This window comes from Acomys russatus, chromosome 10 (assembly GCF_903995435.1).
Source record: "Acomys russatus chromosome 10, mAcoRus1.1, whole genome shotgun sequence".
In the NCBI taxonomy this organism is placed as follows: domain Eukaryota; kingdom Metazoa; phylum Chordata; class Mammalia; order Rodentia; family Muridae; genus Acomys; species Acomys russatus.
Window position 1 is genome coordinate 14,104,343 of NC_067146.1, and position 20,649 is coordinate 14,124,991.

At 45.6% G+C, this 20,649-nt stretch overlaps 1 protein-coding gene across 1 annotated transcript in view; it reads right to left on the bottom strand.

The window, feature by feature from the left end:
• The window catches only part of Snd1 (staphylococcal nuclease and tudor domain containing 1), a 413,057-nt gene that overhangs the window by 379,251 nt on the left and 13,157 nt on the right, over positions 1–20,649 (bottom strand). The window contains exon 2 of the mRNA XM_051151835.1: positions 319–468. Within this exon, the coding sequence (XP_051007792.1) occupies positions 319–468 (150 nt within the window). The remainder of the gene's footprint in view (positions 1–318; positions 469–20,649) is intronic.

Sequence of the window (20,649 nt, forward strand, 5' to 3'; positions counted from 1 at the left end):
ATACTGTAGAAGGCACCATTCCTTGGGCCAAGATCCTCTGCTGTGGAGGAGGAGGAAGTGGAGTGAACAGGAGCATCCATCACACTCTGCTTCCGGGTTATGTTGGTGTGACCAAATGTTTCAAGCTCCTGCTGCCTTGACCTTCTCACCAGGACGAACTGTGCCCTTGAACTCTGAGTCGAATAAAGCCTTTCTCCTTTGAAGGAAACTAAAGACAGGCGGTGCGTGTGTGGGGACAGACCCAGTCACCGTGACAAAGAGCACATCAAAATTCCCTCAAAGAGGAGAGCAGGCTGTCACCTAGGGGGAAGCACCTACCTCATCCGGTGTATCTTTCCCATCTGGCTGTGTGGCAGCTGCCCGCCTGGCGAGATTGCCAGCACGAATGTTGCTGAGGTTGATCTGCCTCTCAGGAGGAGGACCACCGCGGGGCTGCCCTCGGACAATGATGGCACACCCAGAGAGGACCTACACAGGTTGAAGAGAGAGAGAGAATTAGTGGCCTGGAAACAGTATGTCCATAACGTAAGTTGCTGCGTTGCTAGTCACTTCCCAACATCTAGAACAGTCATTTACACCTCAGATCCCCTCAAATATCTGTGAATGGATAAAGCAGACAGAAGTAGCTTGAGTTTTATAGGAGAAAAACCTACATAGAGCCTTGGGCCAGACTCAAAAATGATGGACTCAAAAATATAAGGAATTAAACAAACAACAGAGAAGCCATAAAATAAAGACTGGGATAAAATGGCATATGAGACATGGAGGTTAAGGACCTTTGTAATTTTATCCCAGCATGCACCAACGCTGTTCTTTTCAATTATTAACAAGTCAGTATCTCCACACTCTCCACTCTAGAATGCGGCAAACTATGAACATTTAAAGAAAGGGAAAACTAAAGACAGGAGCTCCTACAGAACCAGGGCCAGGGGCAAGGGACACCAAAGCAAGTGCAACAGCAAACGGGAAATGCACAAGGACTGCCTGCCAAAAGCCACATCTTAAACACTGCTCCTGGCTAAGAAGCCAGAACAGAACCTCTTCGCAATGTGGAAAGGGCTCTGTGAAGTTTGCCAGAGTTAACTTTTAAATACATGAAGGGCCATATCAAAAAAGTAAATAAATAAATAAATAAAGTTTGAGAAGAGACAAAGAGACATGCTGTAAAAATGATGCAAGTTACTCTAACTGCCTCTGCTTCTGAGGCCGCTCCAACAGAACGGTGGGCTCCCTCAATCTGAACGGCTCTCAACTCTTACGCTTCAAAACAAACAGCCACTGAGAGGTCAGTATGGCAGGCCACAGGGCTCTGTCAGCGGAGAACACTGCTCACACTAGGTCCTTGTGAAGGAAGCTCAATCTGCAGAGTGTAAGGGAAAACTCTTCCATACACCCACTAGCACTCTCCAACTCAACTAACGCTTCAAAGTGTGAAAAAGTATCATTCATGCCTGAGTCAGAGAACAAGTACCCACTATCCAAGGGCTAGAACACTGCCAGAAGTATAGATAGATCCCCCAAAGCCCTGGGTGGATCGGCAATGCCCCCCACATAGGCCCAAAGGGAGTGGCACTGTTAGGAGATGTGGCCTTGTGGGAGTGGGTATACCACTGGAGTCGGCTTTGATGTTTCAGAAGCTCAAGTCAAGTCCAGTGTCACTTTCTGTTCCAGCTGCCCGCTGGTCCAGATGTAGAAATTCTATTCCACCAGCATGTCTGCCTGCATGCGGCCATGGTAACAACAGACTAAACCTCTGAACCTGTAAGTACGCGCCAATCCAGTGTTCTCCTTTATAAGAGTTGCTGTGGTCATGGTGTCCCTTCACAGCAACAGAAATCCTAAGACAGAAATGGTACAGGGACTACCGGTATTGCTGTGATAGGCCAGGCCATGCTTTTATTTGGAGGAATATGGAATGCATTGGGACTTTCATGTAGAAAAGCAGTTGAATGCTTTAAGAGGGGCTTAATTGGCATGAAATAGAGTGGTGCTAAGGGGGATCTGGACTGTGGGGCCCTGCCTCAGGAGGTTTCAGGAGAGTATTATTACTGACCTAGAACTAGGCCACTAATGTGATGTTTTGGCAAAGAATATAGCTGCTTACTAACCTTGTCCAAAAAGATCTGCCTGAGGCTAAATTGCAGAGTTCTGGATTAACAGCTTTGGCAGAGGAGGTTTCCAGGCAGCCTAGTATTGATTATGTTGTTTGGTTATTAGTGACCAGTCTTATGCAGATCTACAATGAAATGGAGCAAGCTGGGCAAGGAAAAATACAAAATGTGCAGCTTGAGTAGAAAAGGGAGTATAAAGATCTAAATACTATGTTCAAGGAGATAAACAGATTTTTTTTAAGCCTGATGCTAAATGAAATAAAGGGAGCAGTAACCTCAGGGCGAGACCCATCCAGGTAAAGGAACTTGTGAAAAGGAATTAAAAGTTTAGGGCTGGGTGTGGTGGAACACACCGTCAATCCCAGCAGAGGCAGAGGCAGGTGGATCTTTGAGTTGGTCCACAGGAGTTCCATAACAGCCAAGCTTAGGCAGTAAAGGAAAGCTGGTGAAAATGTATTTGAACAAGGAGGTCATGTTCCTGTCCCAGCAAGCAGCAAGACTTGGCAGCGTTGACCATGTGGTCTGGCTTTAGAGTCAGTGATACAGGAAAAGGGCTATGGAATTTCCCTCGACTAAAGAAAGCCCCAGCTGAGGGCAGGCATGTGGCAGGGTGTCCCTGCAGGGAGGCCTAGAGAGACCATTTCATGAAGCCATGAAGGTGAAGCCTGGGTGTCCCAAGATGTTGGAGATGCCAGGGTCGTCCAGATGCCAGATACCTGCCCCGCCTCCCGCCGCCCCCAAAAATGCTGCTAACTGCGTGTGGACCCAGCCCAAGAGAGATCTGTGTTGCAGTCAACAAAACTGAAAAAATTTGGAGATCTGAAGAGTGCTTTGATATCAGACATGGGAATGCAGAGTTTGAGGTTTGCCCAGTTGGTTTTCCGTCTTGTTTTGGGATTCAGTAGTTCCTCACTATGCTCCCTTTTGGAACAGTAAGGTATATCCTGCACCGTTATATGTTGAAAGTATGTGATCTGCCTTTCCATTTTTATTTTACTGGGGATTACAGTTTATTGCATGAGTCTCAGAGGAGACCTTTTAGGCTTTTAAACAGTGCGGATACTATGATAGACTATGGGGACTTTTGAAGTTGGGGTAAATGCATTTTGATTTATGATATGGCCACAAGCTTTTGGGGGCCAGGGAGTAGAATGTGGTGGCTTGAATACAAACGGCTCACCAGGAGCGGCACTAAAGGTGGTGCACTTTGCAGTTTCAGAGCTCAAGCCTAGTCTCTCTCTTCCAGCTGCCTGCCAACGCAAATGTAGAACTCTCAGCTCCTCCTCCAGCACCATGGCTGCCACCATGCCTCCCACCATGATGACAATGGACTAAACCTCTGGAACTGTAAGCCAGCCACAGCTAATTGTTTTGCTTTATAAGAGCTGCCTTGGTCATGGATCTCTTCACAACAATGAATCCTAACTAAGGCGCCCTCCGTGTCTCCTAGTCAGGTTTCTGATGCCGCCACCACTCTACCACGAGAAAATCACTCCCTTTCTCACCTTCACACTTGTGTCCCATTCATCTGTCTTTAAGCAAAAGAACTTTGAGATTGTCTATTTTTGAGTCTTAAGATTGTCTTCTAAGCCGGGCGTGGTGGCACACGCCTTTAATCCCAGTACTCGGGAGGCAGAGGTAGGCGGATCACTGTGAGTTCGAGGCCAGCCTGGTCTACAAAGTGAGTCCAGGATGGCCAAGGCTACACAGAGAAACCCTGTCTCGAAAAACCAAAAAAAAAAAAAGATTGTCTTCTAGTTGAATCTTCTATACAATGTCTTGTTTCTTTCAACAATTCTTTTTAGTAAAACGCATCCATGCTAGTGTAAAATATAATTCATTTTCATGACTATGGTATTTCACCGTATGGCCACCCTACCACCTTTCATTGAATATACAGACCCTGGGTGGTTTTTTGTTTTTCTTTCTTTTCTTTTTTTTTTTTTGGGGTGGTGGTGGGGAGGGGGGGTCTTTCAAGACAGGGTTTCTTTGTGTAGCTCTAGCTGGCCTATAACTCACTCTGTAGACCAGGCTGGCCCCAAACTCCAAGATCTACCTGCTAAAGGAAAGGCAGAAACACTCTATCTTCAGGGCGCTGTAGAAGAATGAAATCTATCTCTGTTAAGAAAAAAGACTATTAATCCCCAGCACTCGGGAGGCAGAGACAGGCGGATCGCTGTGAGTTCAAGGCCAGCCTGGTCTACAAAGTGAGTCCAGAACAGCCAAGGCTACACAGAGAAACCCTGTCTCAATAAACCAAAAGAGAAAAAAAGAAAAAAGAAAAAAGACTAGTTTCCCTCATATTTGTAGGATCTGAAATCATTCAAAATACACTATACCCTCCTTGCAGTCATTTGCAACCTATTTTCCAAACCCTGACAACTCCCTCCACCTGCCTTGTCAACAGGGTCTATTCAAGTTCTTCCTCAATAGAAATATTCCTAAGGGCTTCCCTTACTAAAAGTTTTCTACCCAATAGAGCTAAGGAAGGGAACGTGCCTAAAATATCAACATGGGACATGGAAAAGACCAAAGAAGACTTCTATTTCATATGGCATCAAGCCAGTTTTCATAATAAACACTGACGCTGGGTTTTTCAAAGTTAATTCATTGATTGGTTGATTGGTTGATCCACTTTTCATCAATACTTATTAAATACCAGTGCTGTGTGGGGCACTGTTCTAGGTGAGCTGCATATTTCAGGGGAACAAAAGACACTAAAGTCTGTGCTCCTGGGGAGCTGGTACCCAGCGGGGAGACAAACAGTAAACAACACATGCAAGGGAAGCACAGCACTCATCATATTTTTAATTTCAGAAGAATAAAGATTGTGAAGAAACTGGCATGGGTAATTGAACTACCAAAGCTCCACTGACTGATTCATGTTACAAACTTTCATGAATACAGTAATTATCCTTAATTGCTAATTTATAGGGCATAGAAAACAAGTCATATGGTTATGGCTTTATCCAATTAGAATAATAAAGTGGCATATTCCAGAGAAATTATCTCAAGACTACCTGCTACAGCAGGAGGATTTTGAAACCAGTTGCCATGCGTCAGTCTGACTGAGGTTATGGATTTGACACTTCTCGGTTCTGCCTATAAAGGATGCAGAGAGAGAGACGAGGTGGGATTCAAAGGATCTGGCTTCAAGGCGAAGTCAGACAGCCACAGAGGCCAAACCAAAGCACTGAAAAGAAAAACGGGGATTCAAACTGTTCAAGCCCTCTTACAGGTTTACTGAGAGATTTACCTACAGTGAAACACTATATGGGGAGCCATTAAAATGTTGCCCAGCAACAGAACAGGACATTAAATCTTCACTAGGCTCTGATAAATGACTAGGTACACTTAACTCTTGACCATCCAGACCACTGCCATCACAAGACAAGAAACAGCACTCTCACCAGTTTTATCTAACTCGGTGGTACAGAAAACTCTTTTTTTTGTTTGTTTGTTTGGTTGGTTGGTTGGTTGGTTGGTTGGTTTTCAAGGCAGGGTTTCTCTTGTAGTCCTGGCTGCCCTGGACTCGCTTTGTAGTCCAGGCTGGCCTCGAACTCACAGATATCCACTTGCCTCTGCCTCTACCTCCCAAGTGCTGGGATTAAAGGCCTGCGATACCATGCCCGGCTCAAAACTCTTAACTACATCAGTACAGGCTATTATTTTTCCCAACTCTAGAACAAAATCATCTTGGCCCAAGAAAGGAATCTTACTAGCTCTGCAAAGACTGGCTTAATGGGGCCTTGCTGCCTCTTGATATATAAAGGCATGTGACATGTGGCAAGGGCAGAACTGGCAACAGAAGGACCAAGATAAAGGGTAAGGACAGGTATATAAAGATAAGACAGATATAAAAGCAAGATAAAGGGTAAGGACAGGCAACTGAGGACAGATATAAAAGCAAGGCCCACCTCACATCCCCACATTTACAGTGAGTGGGTTTTGAACAAAAGTGCCCAGATAATTCAAAGCAGAAAGAGTAGAACTTTCAGTGAAAGGTGCATCTAGAGAGCCACAAGCAGAGGGAGAAGTCTGATCTCTACATGAGATTAAACAAAAAAGCATCAGAGGTATGAAAGGAGAACTCAATCTTATGAAGGACTTAGGGTAAAATACACAGGGAAGTCTGCATGATCTCCCATTAGAGCGTTGTGTTTTAGATACAACACCAAAAGCACAAGCAAAGGCAGAACTTAGTCACAACTGAAAGCACAGTTTCAATACACACTTAGCAACCAGACCATGACAACCAGGCTGGGGATAGAGTCCAGCTGCTAGGACCTAAATTCAAACCCTAGTATCACAAGAAATGGAAGGCAGAAAGGGACTGGGAGAAAGAGAGAGGGAGAGCAGAGACTGCGAAAGTTGTTAGGCTTACAGCTCAGAACCGTTTAATATCCAGAAAGTGAATAAACAGAAACAACTGAAGAGAAACTAGGTTGGGAAATTTCCAGTCTATCAAAATCTTCCTGATTTTGTGCCCCTTCATTTTTTTCTGCTAAAAACAAGAAGCAAGCCTAAACTACAGGAGCCACCATTCAAGAACAATGAACTGGAAACAGGGCTTGGTTGTGGCACTGCTGTTCCCTGACTTGGGACACGCTCGCTCCCCAGACATCTCTACAAACAGGGTCTCGGCTTGTCAATCTCAGGATCGCTGAAGGGAAGTCAGAAAAAGAGAGCATTCAGTCCTGTTTATCTTACAGCTGAAGATGCTGGAAGCAGACAGCTACAGTAACTTCAGACTAAGACCCAGGAGGCACTGACACAGAAACAAGGGTTTGGGAGCTTCTCTGTGGTCAGCAGGCTTGGTGTCAGAGAACAAATCATTAAAAACATCAAGCCACCATGAGCTGGCTGCTCCAACCAAAGCAACATTTATTAACACACACCACCACCACCATCCATAAATTAAAATACTGTAAAGACCAGGATCAAATCTAGCCCTCTGACCTTGATCTACAATCAAGAGCAAAAATATATTCGTTCTTTTTAACCCTGCCCAATCTGCAGTATTAATATGATATTTGCTACTAATTATAGACTGGCTATAATAATAAATACACAAGCTGCCTACATCTCTTATGTAGCTCAGGAAGTGGCAAAGGGTCATAAGCTGTCCTTCCCTATCATATTTTCTGTCTTATAGACGAGGAAAACATGGCATAGTAGGTGGTTTCCCAGCATACTTTTTTTTCCCCCAAGACAGGCTTTCTCTGTGGCTGTCCTAGACTCATTTTGTAGACCAAGCTGGCCTGGAGCTCACAGAGATCTGCCTGCCTCTACCTGGGTGCTGGGATTAAAGACGTGTACTACCACATCCGGCTCCCAGCAGACTTTCTAATAAACCCTAAATACTGCATATATGAGAGCCAGGAGCCAATACTGGTAACTTAGAAAAGTGAGCCCTGCCAAGCCCTGCACAGGGGCAGCTTCCCCAGCAAGGCAGGAGTGCATGTTCATAGAAGCCACTCAGCACTATCTGCAGACCATACTCTCTCTCCAGAGCTCAGTATTTACAACCTGCCAGTGGGCTCTCGTACGGCCACGAATCAAGAGGCTACAATCTACTATTCACTAATGAAACAGAAGAACTCATGAGGAAAGACAAGCATGTAACAGACCATGTACAGTAAAGAAACTCACCCCAGTTGTCAAACAGCAACAGAATCACAGGACACTAGTCATGTGAGCTGCCCAAAGTAAGAAGCGAAAGTAAACAAAGCCCAGTCACATGGTTACACCTATAGAACATTCCTGCATGTAAGGCTCAGGGAGCACTGTGGAAGAGGGAAAGAAAGAATAAAAAGCCAGAGGACCAGGGAGGTTCCTGTGAAGAAGCTACACCCAAAGTCTCACCAACATGGCTGAAAGCCCAATCATGAACTCAACAAGGGGAACGCCAACACCAACCCTCAGGCGGTCTCAACCCTACTGAGTAAAGCTGGGAGCAGACGAGGTGGCCCTCCCTAGGGAAGAGCACATCAGTTGGTTGTACAATGCCAGTCAGCCCTTAAAAATGTACGTGTAAGTAGCATTACGTAGACTCAGCAGGTCATATTTCAGACAGTTATATATGTACAAATGCATATATGCGTGCAATAACAACTGACTTGGAAGAGAGCACAGAAGGGCGCATGCGAGGATTTGAAGGGGAAGGGCGGAATGTTGGAATTAAGATACAATCTCAAAAATAAACAAACAAGCAAAGTAAATGAGCTGTAGATCCCAAGGCTACCGCCACAGGCAGGAGTTGGACCCTTCTACCAAATGCTGGGGTTGAGGTCTTTGCCTTTGTAGAAGGCGCGAGAGAAGCACAGTGTCCAGGACTCAACATTCTAACCATAAAGAAAAAAGATTTTCCTTAAGTGTTAGAGAAATACACTGCAGAGACAGACAAGAGCATCACACCAAAGTATGCAGTACAGATTAAGAAAAGAACGCTACTTTCCTGAACAATGACAGTGTACTCACAGTGTATGCCCACGGGGCCCATAGACATGGAGATTTAATTCTCAAGAGCCAGTGAGGACACAGTCTGGCAGTGCTCCTAGCTCTTACATTTAATATTCTGATAGGAAAAAAGAAACCAAACACAGACTATCAGGAAGAATTAAAAGTCCTCTAGTGAAGAAACATGCTCAATTTAAAAGGAAAAATGAATATTGTTTTTTTTTAATAGTAAATAAAGCACAGAGAGATTTTCTTTTTTAAGTACTTTATTTCAGTTACACACAAACACCAAAGGCATAATTTGGAGGGGGAAAAATTAACCCAGTTGAAACTTCCAAAAAATTTTAAAAGAATGTTGGGAATATTTCAAAGGAAAGAAAAGCCTAAAAGCAAAGCTTTCTTTCTACTTTAAAAAAAAAAATGGAGATACAAGTTTCCTGCTAGGATTCTGGGTGGTTATAAGGGTAACCATTTCTAATGCCAAACCACCAGTATACCAATAGGTATAAGAAACAAAACAAACAAAAAACTGATGGATGGCATAGCTCATATTTTGTATAGTTTCAATCAATCATCAACACCAAGAAATAAAGCAAACAAAACAAGTCTGAGAGAGGCAGAGAGGGCATGAGTGTGCGTGTGTGTTGTCCTCACTGGCTGCGGGCACTGGGGACTGACTGCTCAGCAGCACTTCCCGGCTGACGGGCTGCTGGACGCTCAGGAAGCAACAAGAGCAGGTAACGGAAGCTGGTCTTCTCGCTGTGGAGTGGGAAAAGCACACATGCAGAAAGGCAGGGAAGGGGGGGGGGCTAGAAACAAACGTGAAGCACTGCTGCCGAAAACACAGAGAAATATAGACGCACAGACACCCACGCCACGCACGGACTTCCTGCTCCCAGCTACCGAGAGGTGTGGCACGTCCAGAACTGGCTTTCTAAGAACTCTCTGCTAAAAGGAGCAAAAGCTCCTTGAGGAATTGGTTGTTGTAGGTCTGGATCTTAGACATGTCAGCCTCAGCCAGGCACATGCAGCTGCATCATCAGCAACAACAGTGCTCAAAGGACAATGGTGACACACTTCATCAAAATGACTGAGTAGCCTGCCTGGGATACTGCCATGGGCCAACAATCGGGGCTGGAGAGATAGCTCAGCAGTTAAGAGCACTGGCTGCTCTGCTAAAGGACCTGAGTTCAATCCCAGCACCTACATGGCAGCTCACAACTGTCAGGAACTCCAGTTCCAGAGGATCCAACACCTTCACACACACACACACACACACACACACACACACACACACACATACACACACGCATGCAGGCAAAACACCAATGCACATAAATAAATAAATCCTAAAAAGTAAAATTGATCTTCAAAAAAAATCAAAACAAATGAACAACTGTGGAACAGAGTTCTAGAGTGACATCTAGGAAATGTATGCTCGATGGTAAAATTAGGAAATTGTTATTTGGGAACAATCACACTAATAACAGACTTGAGCAAGATCCATACAGGTGGGGCTGGTGAGGTGGCTCATCAGGTAAAGGTACCTGCCACCAAGCCTGATGGCCTGAGTTCAATCCCCAGGACCCCATGGTAGGAGAAATCTGACTAGCTCAAGTTGTCCTCTGAACTCCACAAAGTGGCACATGTAAGCCTTCACATATGCACATGCACAGAAAAATAACTATTTTTTTTTTTGAAGTAATTAAGACAGGGGGTGAGGTGGCACACACCTTTAATCCAAGCACTCAGGGAGGCAGAGGTGAACTCCACAAAGTGGCACATGTAAGCCTTCACATATGCACATGCACAGAAAAATAACTATTTTTTTTTTTTGAAGTAATTAAGACAGGGGGTGAGGTGGCACACACCTTTAATCCAAGCACTCAGGGAGGCAGAGGCAGGCAGACTGCTGTGAATTCAAGGCCAGCCTGCTCTACAAAGTGAGTCCAGCCAAAGCTACACAGAGAAACCTTGTCTTAAAAAACAAAAACAAGGGGACTAGAGAGCTGGGTCAGAGCTTAAGAGCACTGGCTGCTATTCACGAGGTCCTGAGTTCAATTCCCAGCAACCACATGGTGGCTCACAGCCATCTATAAGAGGTCTGATGCCCTTTTCTGGAGTGCAGTTGTCATGCAGACACAACATTGTATACATAATAAATAAATAAATCTTAAAAAAAAAAAAAAGAGCACTGCTAAAAACAACAACAAAAAGTAATTAAAATTACAACAATCAGTATGGTGTTAAGAGTAGCAGTTGAATGAAATAAACAGGTACTTGTATAATCTCAAAATATCTTATCAACATACTAAATGCATGTTAACTATTAAGTAAACTGCTTACTAGCTACTTATAAATTACTTATTGGCTAAAATACACTAGAGAACCTGACTAAAACTAGCTTAACAAAGGAGGTTTGTCCTTGCTGGATTAAGTGTGTCAGTGGGGCAGGCTTTAAGAGTTTAAAGACAAGATATTCCCAATTCTTGATCCCTGTTTCCTGTTTGTGCTCCAAGCTTGCATCTCCTGCTGCCACGCCTGCCACTTCCTGGCTATAATGGACTCTCATCCCTCTTGTATAACAGCTGGGCATGTGGCACACGCCTTTAATTCCAGCACTCGGGAGGCAGAGGCAGGAGGATCGCTGTGAGTTCGAATCAGTCTGGTCTACAAAGCGAGTCCAGGACAGCCAAGGCTACACAAAGAAAACCTGTCTTAAAAAACAAAGGGTGAGGGGGCTGGGGGGGGGGGGCAGGGGAGCAGATTCACTTATGATGGTACTTTATCATAGCAACAGAAAAGTAACTAATCCAAGGCCTGTGCCTGATGCAGTAGTGACACCTGCAAACATCACTTGGGGGATTAGGGCAGATGAGTTCTAATCTAAACATTTGGAGAAATGCAGAGGAAAAAAAAATCTGCTCTTAATTTACTACATAACTGTGTTTTCTTTTTTTTTTCTAAGGTCTCCTATTCCTGTCCCTGCACCTTCGGGGTTGTCTGCAGTGTGTGCTGTCTAAAACAAAGGACCAAGGAAACAGTATTTCTCCCCCCCACCCCCCGCCAAGACAGGGTTTCTCTGTGTAGCCTTGGCTGTCCTGGACTCCCGTGGTAGACCAGGCTGGCCTCGAACTCACATCGATCCGCCTGCCTCCTGGGTGCTGGGATTAAAGGTATGCGCCACCTCACCTGGACAGGAAACAGTATTTTCATTAACATTAGACCTGTGTAAAATTCCCAGCATTCACAGGGCAGCTCACAACCATCTGTAACTCCAGTCCCAAGGAATTGGATGCTCTCTTCTTGTCTCTGAGGTCACCCAGCACATACGTGGTGCACAAACACATGCAGGCAAAACATCCATACACATAAAATGAATAGTTTAAAATAAACAGTGGAGGGACAAGAAGAGTCATTATCACAAAACCCGTCACAGACTGCAAGCACCTGTCACTTTGGTTGTACCTCCACAACAACCATGCGATGGCATGAAGGAAGGAAAAACTACTTTACAGAACCCCATCACCTTTCAATAGATGCTGAAGAATAAATGGCCAAGGTGATGATGCTCAGAAAGCCTCTGCAGGGGATTACAGACCAGCGACACTCTCAAGCTAATCAGGAACGCAGGTCCTCATGCAGCAGCAGACCCACTGCACCAGAGTCTGCGCCCTAATAGGATGCCCAGGGGACAGGCATAAATAGTGAAGTTTCAGGCGTGCTGGCCAATAATTCCCCGCCCTAACTGTGGCTTGGTAACTCTCTAGCAAGCAGAGCTTAACCTTTGTTTTCTCAGGGATGCCTTCCCAAGCGCGTAAGTCTGAAGCTCTACACTTCTCTACACTTCTCACCCATAGACCTCAAGACAGTATGGAGTCATAACGTACACAGTCTGTCACTATTTACATTAGTCTTCCTCTGGGCTGCAAGTTCTATGGATGCAAATGACCATGCAAACCTTAACCACCATGGTTCTGTGCCCAGAGCACAGAACGAGACCAGACACTAAGCTTTTCCGTTGTTGCTAGTACTGCATTCAGTACTGGACTCTAGAAAGTGAGAACAGAACCCACTAAGACTCTTGTACTTAAACAGTTTGTAAGTTTGCTGGGTGTTTGCAGAGCTAACAAAAACCAACCCTAAGAGGGCAGTAACTCTCACAGCTCCTTGTCCTGCTGCCCTACCAAATGATGACACACACGATGCTCTCCAAGAGCCCCAGTCCTCAGCGTGACTGGCAGGCAATCAACGCACCTACTTGTCTTTTGGATCTCCCGTCTGCAGCAGACCCCTCACCCACCCTCTCCCTCTGCCTCAACAACTCCACTTCCCTCAGCATCACTCCATTCTCCCTCAGAAGTTGATGTTATTTTTGGCACTAATCTCTCCAGCTGCTTCCCGAGGTGCTCTTATCACTTGTCAAATTTCCCCTGTTCCCTCCTTCAAGAATGTCTTGGCTAACTCATTTCTAACCACTCAATTGATTTATTTCCTGTGAGCTGTCAAGTCTAGTCTATTTTCAACAGAAACCACTCAAATCTATAATCCCTGACCACTTTGGAGAATCTTCTAATTAACTGTTCAATATTCAATTGTCTTCCCACTTTCTGCAGTCACTTTCCATATCCCCAGAAGGGATACTTGGTGTCTGAGCAAATGCTATCATCTCTTCCCTAATTATACCCCTCATGATTTTTGTATCTGTTCTTGATTAGTAGACAAGGAGCTCTCAGATTTGCAACCTAAAGCCTATATCCAAATACCATGGCAATAAAAGTGTATTATATGTCTAAACTGACAGCACAGAAGAGTAATGAGTGTTTACTTTCATCTTTGCAGCTCACTGAGAAACATAAGTGAATGGGCACAGAACACAGTGAATGGGGGATACTCAGAGGAAAAGGAACAAGCAAGCTTAGGCCGCCATCAATCAAACTGGATCGGTCTCCCATACATTCATACTCCAACCCATCTTTCTACCTTAGACAGAAGTTGCAGAAGTTGCCGTTTTACATAATGGAATACAATGCAGACTCTTCAGTTTTTTTGCTGTTACTGTGTTTTTGTTTTGACTGCATGTATGTTTGCATGCTTGGTATCCTAGGATGCCAGATAGAGTGACAGATTCCCTGGAACTGGAGTTACAAACAGCCATTAGCCATCACACGGGTACCTAAAATGAAGCCCCTGGAAGAACAGCCAGTGCTCTTAACCACTGAGCAACCTCTCTAGCCCCCATGAGATTACTTAGAATAGGACCTTATCATTGCTTCAGGATATGGCCAGACAATGAATAAAGACTGCAACCTTCTTTTTTGTTTGTTTGTTTTTTGTTGTTGTTTTGGTTTTTCAAGACAGGGTTTCTCTATGTAGGCATGGCTGTCCTGAACTCATTTTGTAGATCAGGCTGGCCTCAAACTCAGAGATCTGCCTGCCTCTGCCTCCCAAGTGCTAGGATTAAAGGCGTGCGCCACCACACCTGGCTAAGACTGCAACTTTCAATGTAACCACCAACATAAAGGAATGGTACTAATGATTAAAATGGAAACATAACTCAGTTGGTAAACCCTGGGCTTGACCAGCACATGTAGTTGTACACACTGTACATGTGAGAGGATTAGGAGGTCAAGGTTTTCCTTGGATAGACTGGGCTAACGTGAGGCTCTACCTTCAAAATGTTAGTAGAAGGCAGGCTGTGGTGGCAAACGCCTTTAATCCCAGACTTGGGAGGCAGAGTCAGGAGGATCTCTATCAGTTCAAGGCCAGCCTGGTCTACAGAGTGAATTACAGAACAGCCAGGGATACACAGAAAAACTCTGTCTAAAAAAAAAAAAAAAAAAGTTAGCAGATTGTTTACCGTGCACGCATGAGGCCCAGAGCTCAGATCCCAACACCAATGTAAAAACCTGGTGTAGGGGACTGGAGAGATGATGGCTCTGTGGTCAGGGGCACCAATTGCTCCTCCATTAGACCTGTTAAATTCCAGCATCCACATGGCAGCTCACAGCCATCTATAACTCCAGTCCTTAGGAACTGTATGCTCTCTTCTTGCCTCTGAGGGCACCCAGCACATACGTGATGCACAAACACACATTCAGGCAAAATATCCATACACATAAAATAAATAGTTAAAAATAAACAAATAAGCAAGGAACAGCACCTCTACAAACCTAGATTACAGGGCTCTCTAGTCAGCCATTCCAGCTGAAACAACAATCATAAGTTCAGTGAGAGATTGTGTCTCAAAATATAAGATGGCAAATGACAGAGGAAGACACCAGATAGGAACCTAAGGCGCCCACTGGAGCATGCGCACGCACACATACACATGCACGCACATCCTGGGGACAAAAGTTGAGACAAGGTCTTGCTTTGCTTCCCAAGCTGGTCTCCAGCCCCTGGGCCTAAGCTCTCCTCCAGCGTCAGGTGCCGTAGCAGACGCGGTGCACAAGCCTGTGCTGCCAGATCCATCTGCTCTGGAAATTCTTGAATAAGATCTGATGAGTTTCCCGCCTGCTGAACCAAGAGGTGTTGAGAGGGTGGCATGTCTTGAGAGAGCATGGAGGCTCTGCGCATCCCCACCTGCTTACAGTGTTGTATCCACCTCCTCACCTGGGTGTGTATCTGTGTCCACTGTGGTAGCATCTCTAATAAGCCAGTCAGTGTTTCCATGGGCTCCGGGAGACATCTTACAAATTACTGACAGGGAGGCGGATGCTGGCTTCTAGTTGGTTGGGAGGTGCAGATTACAACCCAGACCTTATGATTCTATCTAAAGTAGTCTCTCTTATGGAAAGGAGTCTCATGGGACCTCACACTATCTCCAGGTAAATAATGTCAGAAACGAATTAACATGTCCACTTGATGTTTTCTGCAGGGAAAAACCTGCTGTGAGGGAATTAACCCGCATCTGTCAATAAAACATTCTGTGTTAAGCCGGGCATGGTGGCGCACGCCTTTAATCCCAGCACTCAGGAGGCAGAGGCAGGTGGATTGCTGTGAGTTCCAGGCCAGCCTGGTCTACAAAACAAGTCTAGGACAGCCAGGGCTACACAGAGAAAAAACAAAAAAAAAAACAAAAAAAAAGGTTCTGCGTTGAGTCTGAGAACAGAGCAGGGCAAGAGTGTCCGGGCCTTCCCCTTTCTAGAATACAGCCTCAGCCTATGTTATGCATCTTAAATAATGGATCGAGGATTTTACTCACATATGTCCAAGGTGTTTCAGGACTAATTTCTTGTGGCACATATGTGCTTTAAGATATATTGTTTCCTGTGTAATTATGTATTAGCACTGCACATAAGCAGTTCTCCAAAGACCATGGTCACCTTCGCAAATAAATACACAAAAAGCACTCCTGTTGGGCAAAGAACCTTTGATTTCAGGGCAGAAAGGTAATGGTGGTGAATAAGGGTAGAAAAACCTGGAATGCCATTCCAGGACCCGTCAGCTAACTGAATCCTGTGTCCAGCTACTTTCTGTAAGTGACTCCCTCCTGCCCAAGCCCAGGGCCCAAATCCAGAAGCAAGTACTGTCCCGAACAGCCAACCGCCAAAGTGACTGTGGGAGAAGAAGCCCTCTGCACCATAAGCAGCCATATGGACAGACCAGAGACAGCAAAATAGGATAGAGAAATGAAAGTCCACACATTTGCTGTTCTTGTTTGTTTTTATAAAGCTAGAAGCTGTGTGTACTTTTCTTCAAACACATGGCAATAAAGGACACTAGATTATTGAATACGTTATTTTGTAAATCATTTCTGAAAAACACTAAGTGCTTATTGTTGCTTTATGTGCACACAAAGGGTTAACAATACAATGAGGGAAGAAATACATCAAGTTGTATGTTACCTAAAAAAACTTTTCCCAACTTAATCTCATGGTTATTTAGAAACATCCTCTACTTGAAATTCTGTCAACTTTAGATCTCAAAGTAAAGTACAAATCACAAACCTACCACAAACCTTTCTGTCCTTTACTGATAAATTAGTGTGTCATCCCAGGATTCTTCTTACTGTCGTCACTAAAGTCCTAGGCAGAGTGTCAGGAAGGCACGAAAGCACAAACCCCTTGCCAGTTAACACTGCCCCGTGACTGCTCCCACAGACAGGCTGCTACTCCGCTTTTTAAAAGAACTCCTAAGAATTCCATTAAAAACTGTATTCCTCTACCAGACCCGGAATGCTATGACTAACAGCACAAGGGCAGGGCAGCCTCAACCATGGGCTGAACCTATGCCCTAGAGAGAGCCCATGGAAGGTCTGGAGAGATTCTAACACTCTCACCAGAGAGGAGCTTAACAAGGTAACTTGGCTTTTAAGTAATAGAAGCAGCAACCTGGCCTCTGGGCTGTAAAAGGGCTCACCTGCCAAGAGCAATAATGCAAGTAATTACTGCATACAGAATAACAGATCCCAGTGGGACCAGGACCCAGGTCTCTACCTTGCAATATGTGTAGAGGAATAGCAGACACTGTTTTTCTCATTAAGGCTTTAGAGAGTCTCCTAATGGGTAAACAGATAAATTTTACTTGGCACAATGATTATGCTTTGGGTGCTGCCCAATAAAAATGTCCCTGGCATTAAGGCTGTAAGACAGTGAACCTCCTGGGACAGAATTCAAGAGGTTGAGCACTTTGCTGACATCACATACACTTCACTGAGTGTATTTCAGCAAGTCGAAGCAAACGCTGTGTGGTCCCTTCCTCTTCTCTTTCTCTAGTGACAAACTTCCAGCCACCCTGAGTCTTTAGACAAGTGACCTTAGCCTTGCTTATGAGTGCAAATGGCGCACCTGAGTGCCCCACCTGTGCTCCAGCAGCTCACCTGAGTGCCCCACCTGTGCTCCACCAGCTCACCTGAGTGGCCCCACCTGTGCTCCACCAACTCACCTGAGTGCCCCACCTGTGCTCCACCAGCTCACCTGAGTGCCCCACCTGTGCTCCACCAGCTCACCTGAGTGCCCCACCTGTGCTCCACCAGCTCACCTGAGTGCCCCCACCTGTGCTCCACCAACTCACCTGAGTGCCCCACCTGTGCTCCAGCTCACCTGAGTGCCCCACCTGTGCTCCACCAGCTCACCTGAGTGCCCCACCTGTGCTCCACCAACTCACCTGAGTGCCCCACCTATGCTCCAGCTCACCTGAGTGCCCCACCTGTGCTCCACCAGCTCACCTGAGTGCCCCACCTGTGCTCCAGGAGCTCACCTGAGTACCCCACCTGTGCTCCACCAGCTCACCCACGGCCTATGTTTTCTGCACCTTACCTCTGTCAAGACATCTGCTCTTTACACCATCTTCTCTGGAACAACACTTTAAAACCAACCGAAACTAAGATTGGACTTTTCCAACCCATTTTACTTCTAAGAAAAGTCATGGACATTTACATCACAAGTTCCTCTTTCTTCTGCAAGCAAAGCTACTTCTCTCCAGTTAGCAGCAACTACATGATCCAGGCAGCAAAGTCTCTCAGCCCAACACTTTGGCCAGAATTGCAGAGCCCTGGGTGTCAAGCCCACAAAGGACTCTCACCCATGCAATGCTCTTTCCATCCAGCCATCCCAGGGGGACTCAGAGTCCACCCACCTTGTTCATGTTGCTCCTGGGAGCCACACCACTACAGACTCTCCTGTATTCCTCCTCCCTGAGCTCACTGCTATTGCATTCACCCTCGTCACTCAGATCACGCCAACACATCATTGCTAATAATTATGCAAAGACAACAGGTGCACAACCTTGCAGTCTTGCATAGACTGGGATGGAAACCGCACTGTCTTTAAATAGCTCTGAGGCCAGGTACCATTCTGATGTGCACAGAATGGGTTTTGGCTCATTGGACGTGTTTCTCTTCCCTGGAAGTTGGCAACAAAAACCAGGAACCCTCAAATAAATCCCAATTACTTAGCTCCCCCTTAAAACAAAGGAAATGTTAAATGTTTTAGACTAAAGTGAAACTGTGTTCTGAAATATCGCAACTTCACTTCTGGCAAGTGTTTTCTTGGGAAGAAGGGGCACATAGGACAAAAAAAGTCCAGAAGAGGAATTCTTCACCTGCTGGATCTCGGCCTGTCCACCGCCTGCGTCACGAGCTCACAGCACTGTCCACACCACATGTCCACACTCACTGTGCTTCATCTTTCCTAAAAGCATCTCACTAGACGGCACATCTGTGCTCAAGCCACACAGCGGCCAGCTACCACTGCGCCAGGAATCCTTAGAATTTAAGAATCACAGACCACTAATGACTCTCTGAGCTTCAAAACTTAAGAACAAGCTGGGCATGGCAACACACTCCTAAAACCTCAGCACTCGGAAGGCAATGGCAAGAAGATCACCAGTTTGGGGCCAGCCTGAGCTACATGGCCAAGATGCTATCTCAAAATAAAAATGCATACAAAAAGTATCACATAACATGATCCTACACTTAAAAGACCATAATGGCTCCACCAGAAACTCCTAAATTTAACAAACATGTCCAGAAAATAGCTGAATTATAAAATCAATGCACAAAAATCAGTAGCTTTTTAATTTGGAGCAGGAATCATTTTGGGTGTTTTTGTTGTTTGTTTGCATATTTGTTTTGAGACAGAATCTCATGGATCCCAGCATGGCCTTAAATTCAAATGTGTCCAAGGATGATCTTGTATTTTTGGCCCTCCTATCTCTACTTCTCAAGTGCTGGCATTACAGGGGTGTGGCATCACACCCACATTATGTGGTACTAAGGCTCAGCCCACAACTTCCCGCATGTGAAATGAACACACTATATCAACTGAGCTATAAACTCAGCTTTTCTTCCAATAACAAACTTGCTGAGAAAGAAATCAGGGAAAGAAAGAAAGAAAAAGAACTATTCACAACAGTTCCAAATAAGGGGGAAAGGAGAGCACCACCCACCCAGCATCACCATGGTGAGGCAGCTTGGCACCACAAGACCATCTTCAGCAGCTCCCGGAAGTCGAGTACCATGTCCAGCGAACACAGGATGAGGGCATCGCCAAGGGCCACCTGATGAGCTGCTGCTCTCTAGGAAGGACTACAGGAAGGGCTGCGCTCGGCAGACAGCATGGCCGCAGGCTCCAGCCACAGTGGGCCTGATCTTCTGAGAAAATAATGCCTTTGAGGTCCTGGGCAATGGGCCTTCTCCCACCTCTCGGCTTCCAGGTGTGATGAAGACTCAGAACCTGGAGGTGCCCATGGACAGGCTATGCAGTGAGGACCACAGGACGACATGTGGAGGCCAGTTCTCCCTGCTTGCAGCCTCCTCCTCTGTGCCCTCCTCCTCACTCCAGCATTCCCCTCCCTGGAAAAGGCCCTGCTGCGTCCCACACTTCTCCTCAGACTCTTGTTACTAGGCTGTATATTCTGCTGTCCAGCTGAGAACTTGGCCCAGCCTTCCCTTCAAAGACACCGTGAGACTGTGGTCACCCTCAGGGCCAAGCCATTCCTACGAACCAAACACAACGAGAGGAAATGACCAAAAATCCTAGACCAGCCAGCCTGTCAAGCAAGCCACAAAAGACCATACCCAGCCCCAACCCTGCCACGACACCGACACACACACACAGACACACACACACACAAACAGAGGCGCGCACACACACACACACACACACACACACACACACACACACACAAGCCCATAGTCATCCAGAGGGGCCATTTGTCTGACTCCAAGTCTTCCTAGCTGAAGGCCAAAGGCCAAAACCAGAAGTAGACAGGATCCGGCATCTTTGCTGCGTTTGTGAAGCCCCCATGAGCCTCCCCACCTCCACATCTCACACAGGCTTTTGGGGACTTGTACTCAGCGCCAAAGCCATTTACAAGTCTTGCCACAGCCGAAATGAAGTTGACAGATGCAACGTGGAACAACAAGTACGAAGTGATAAACTTAACCAAGGAACCTCACAGTCAAAACTTCAAAACACAAAGCATCCTCCTCAACTGGCAGACGGCTACGAAAATAGTTACAGATTTAACTCAATCACTACCAAAACTCAACTACAGTCTTCAAGGAATTAGAAAAGGCAGTCCTCAAAGCCACATGGACACACAAAAGACCCCAAACGGCCAAAGTAATCCT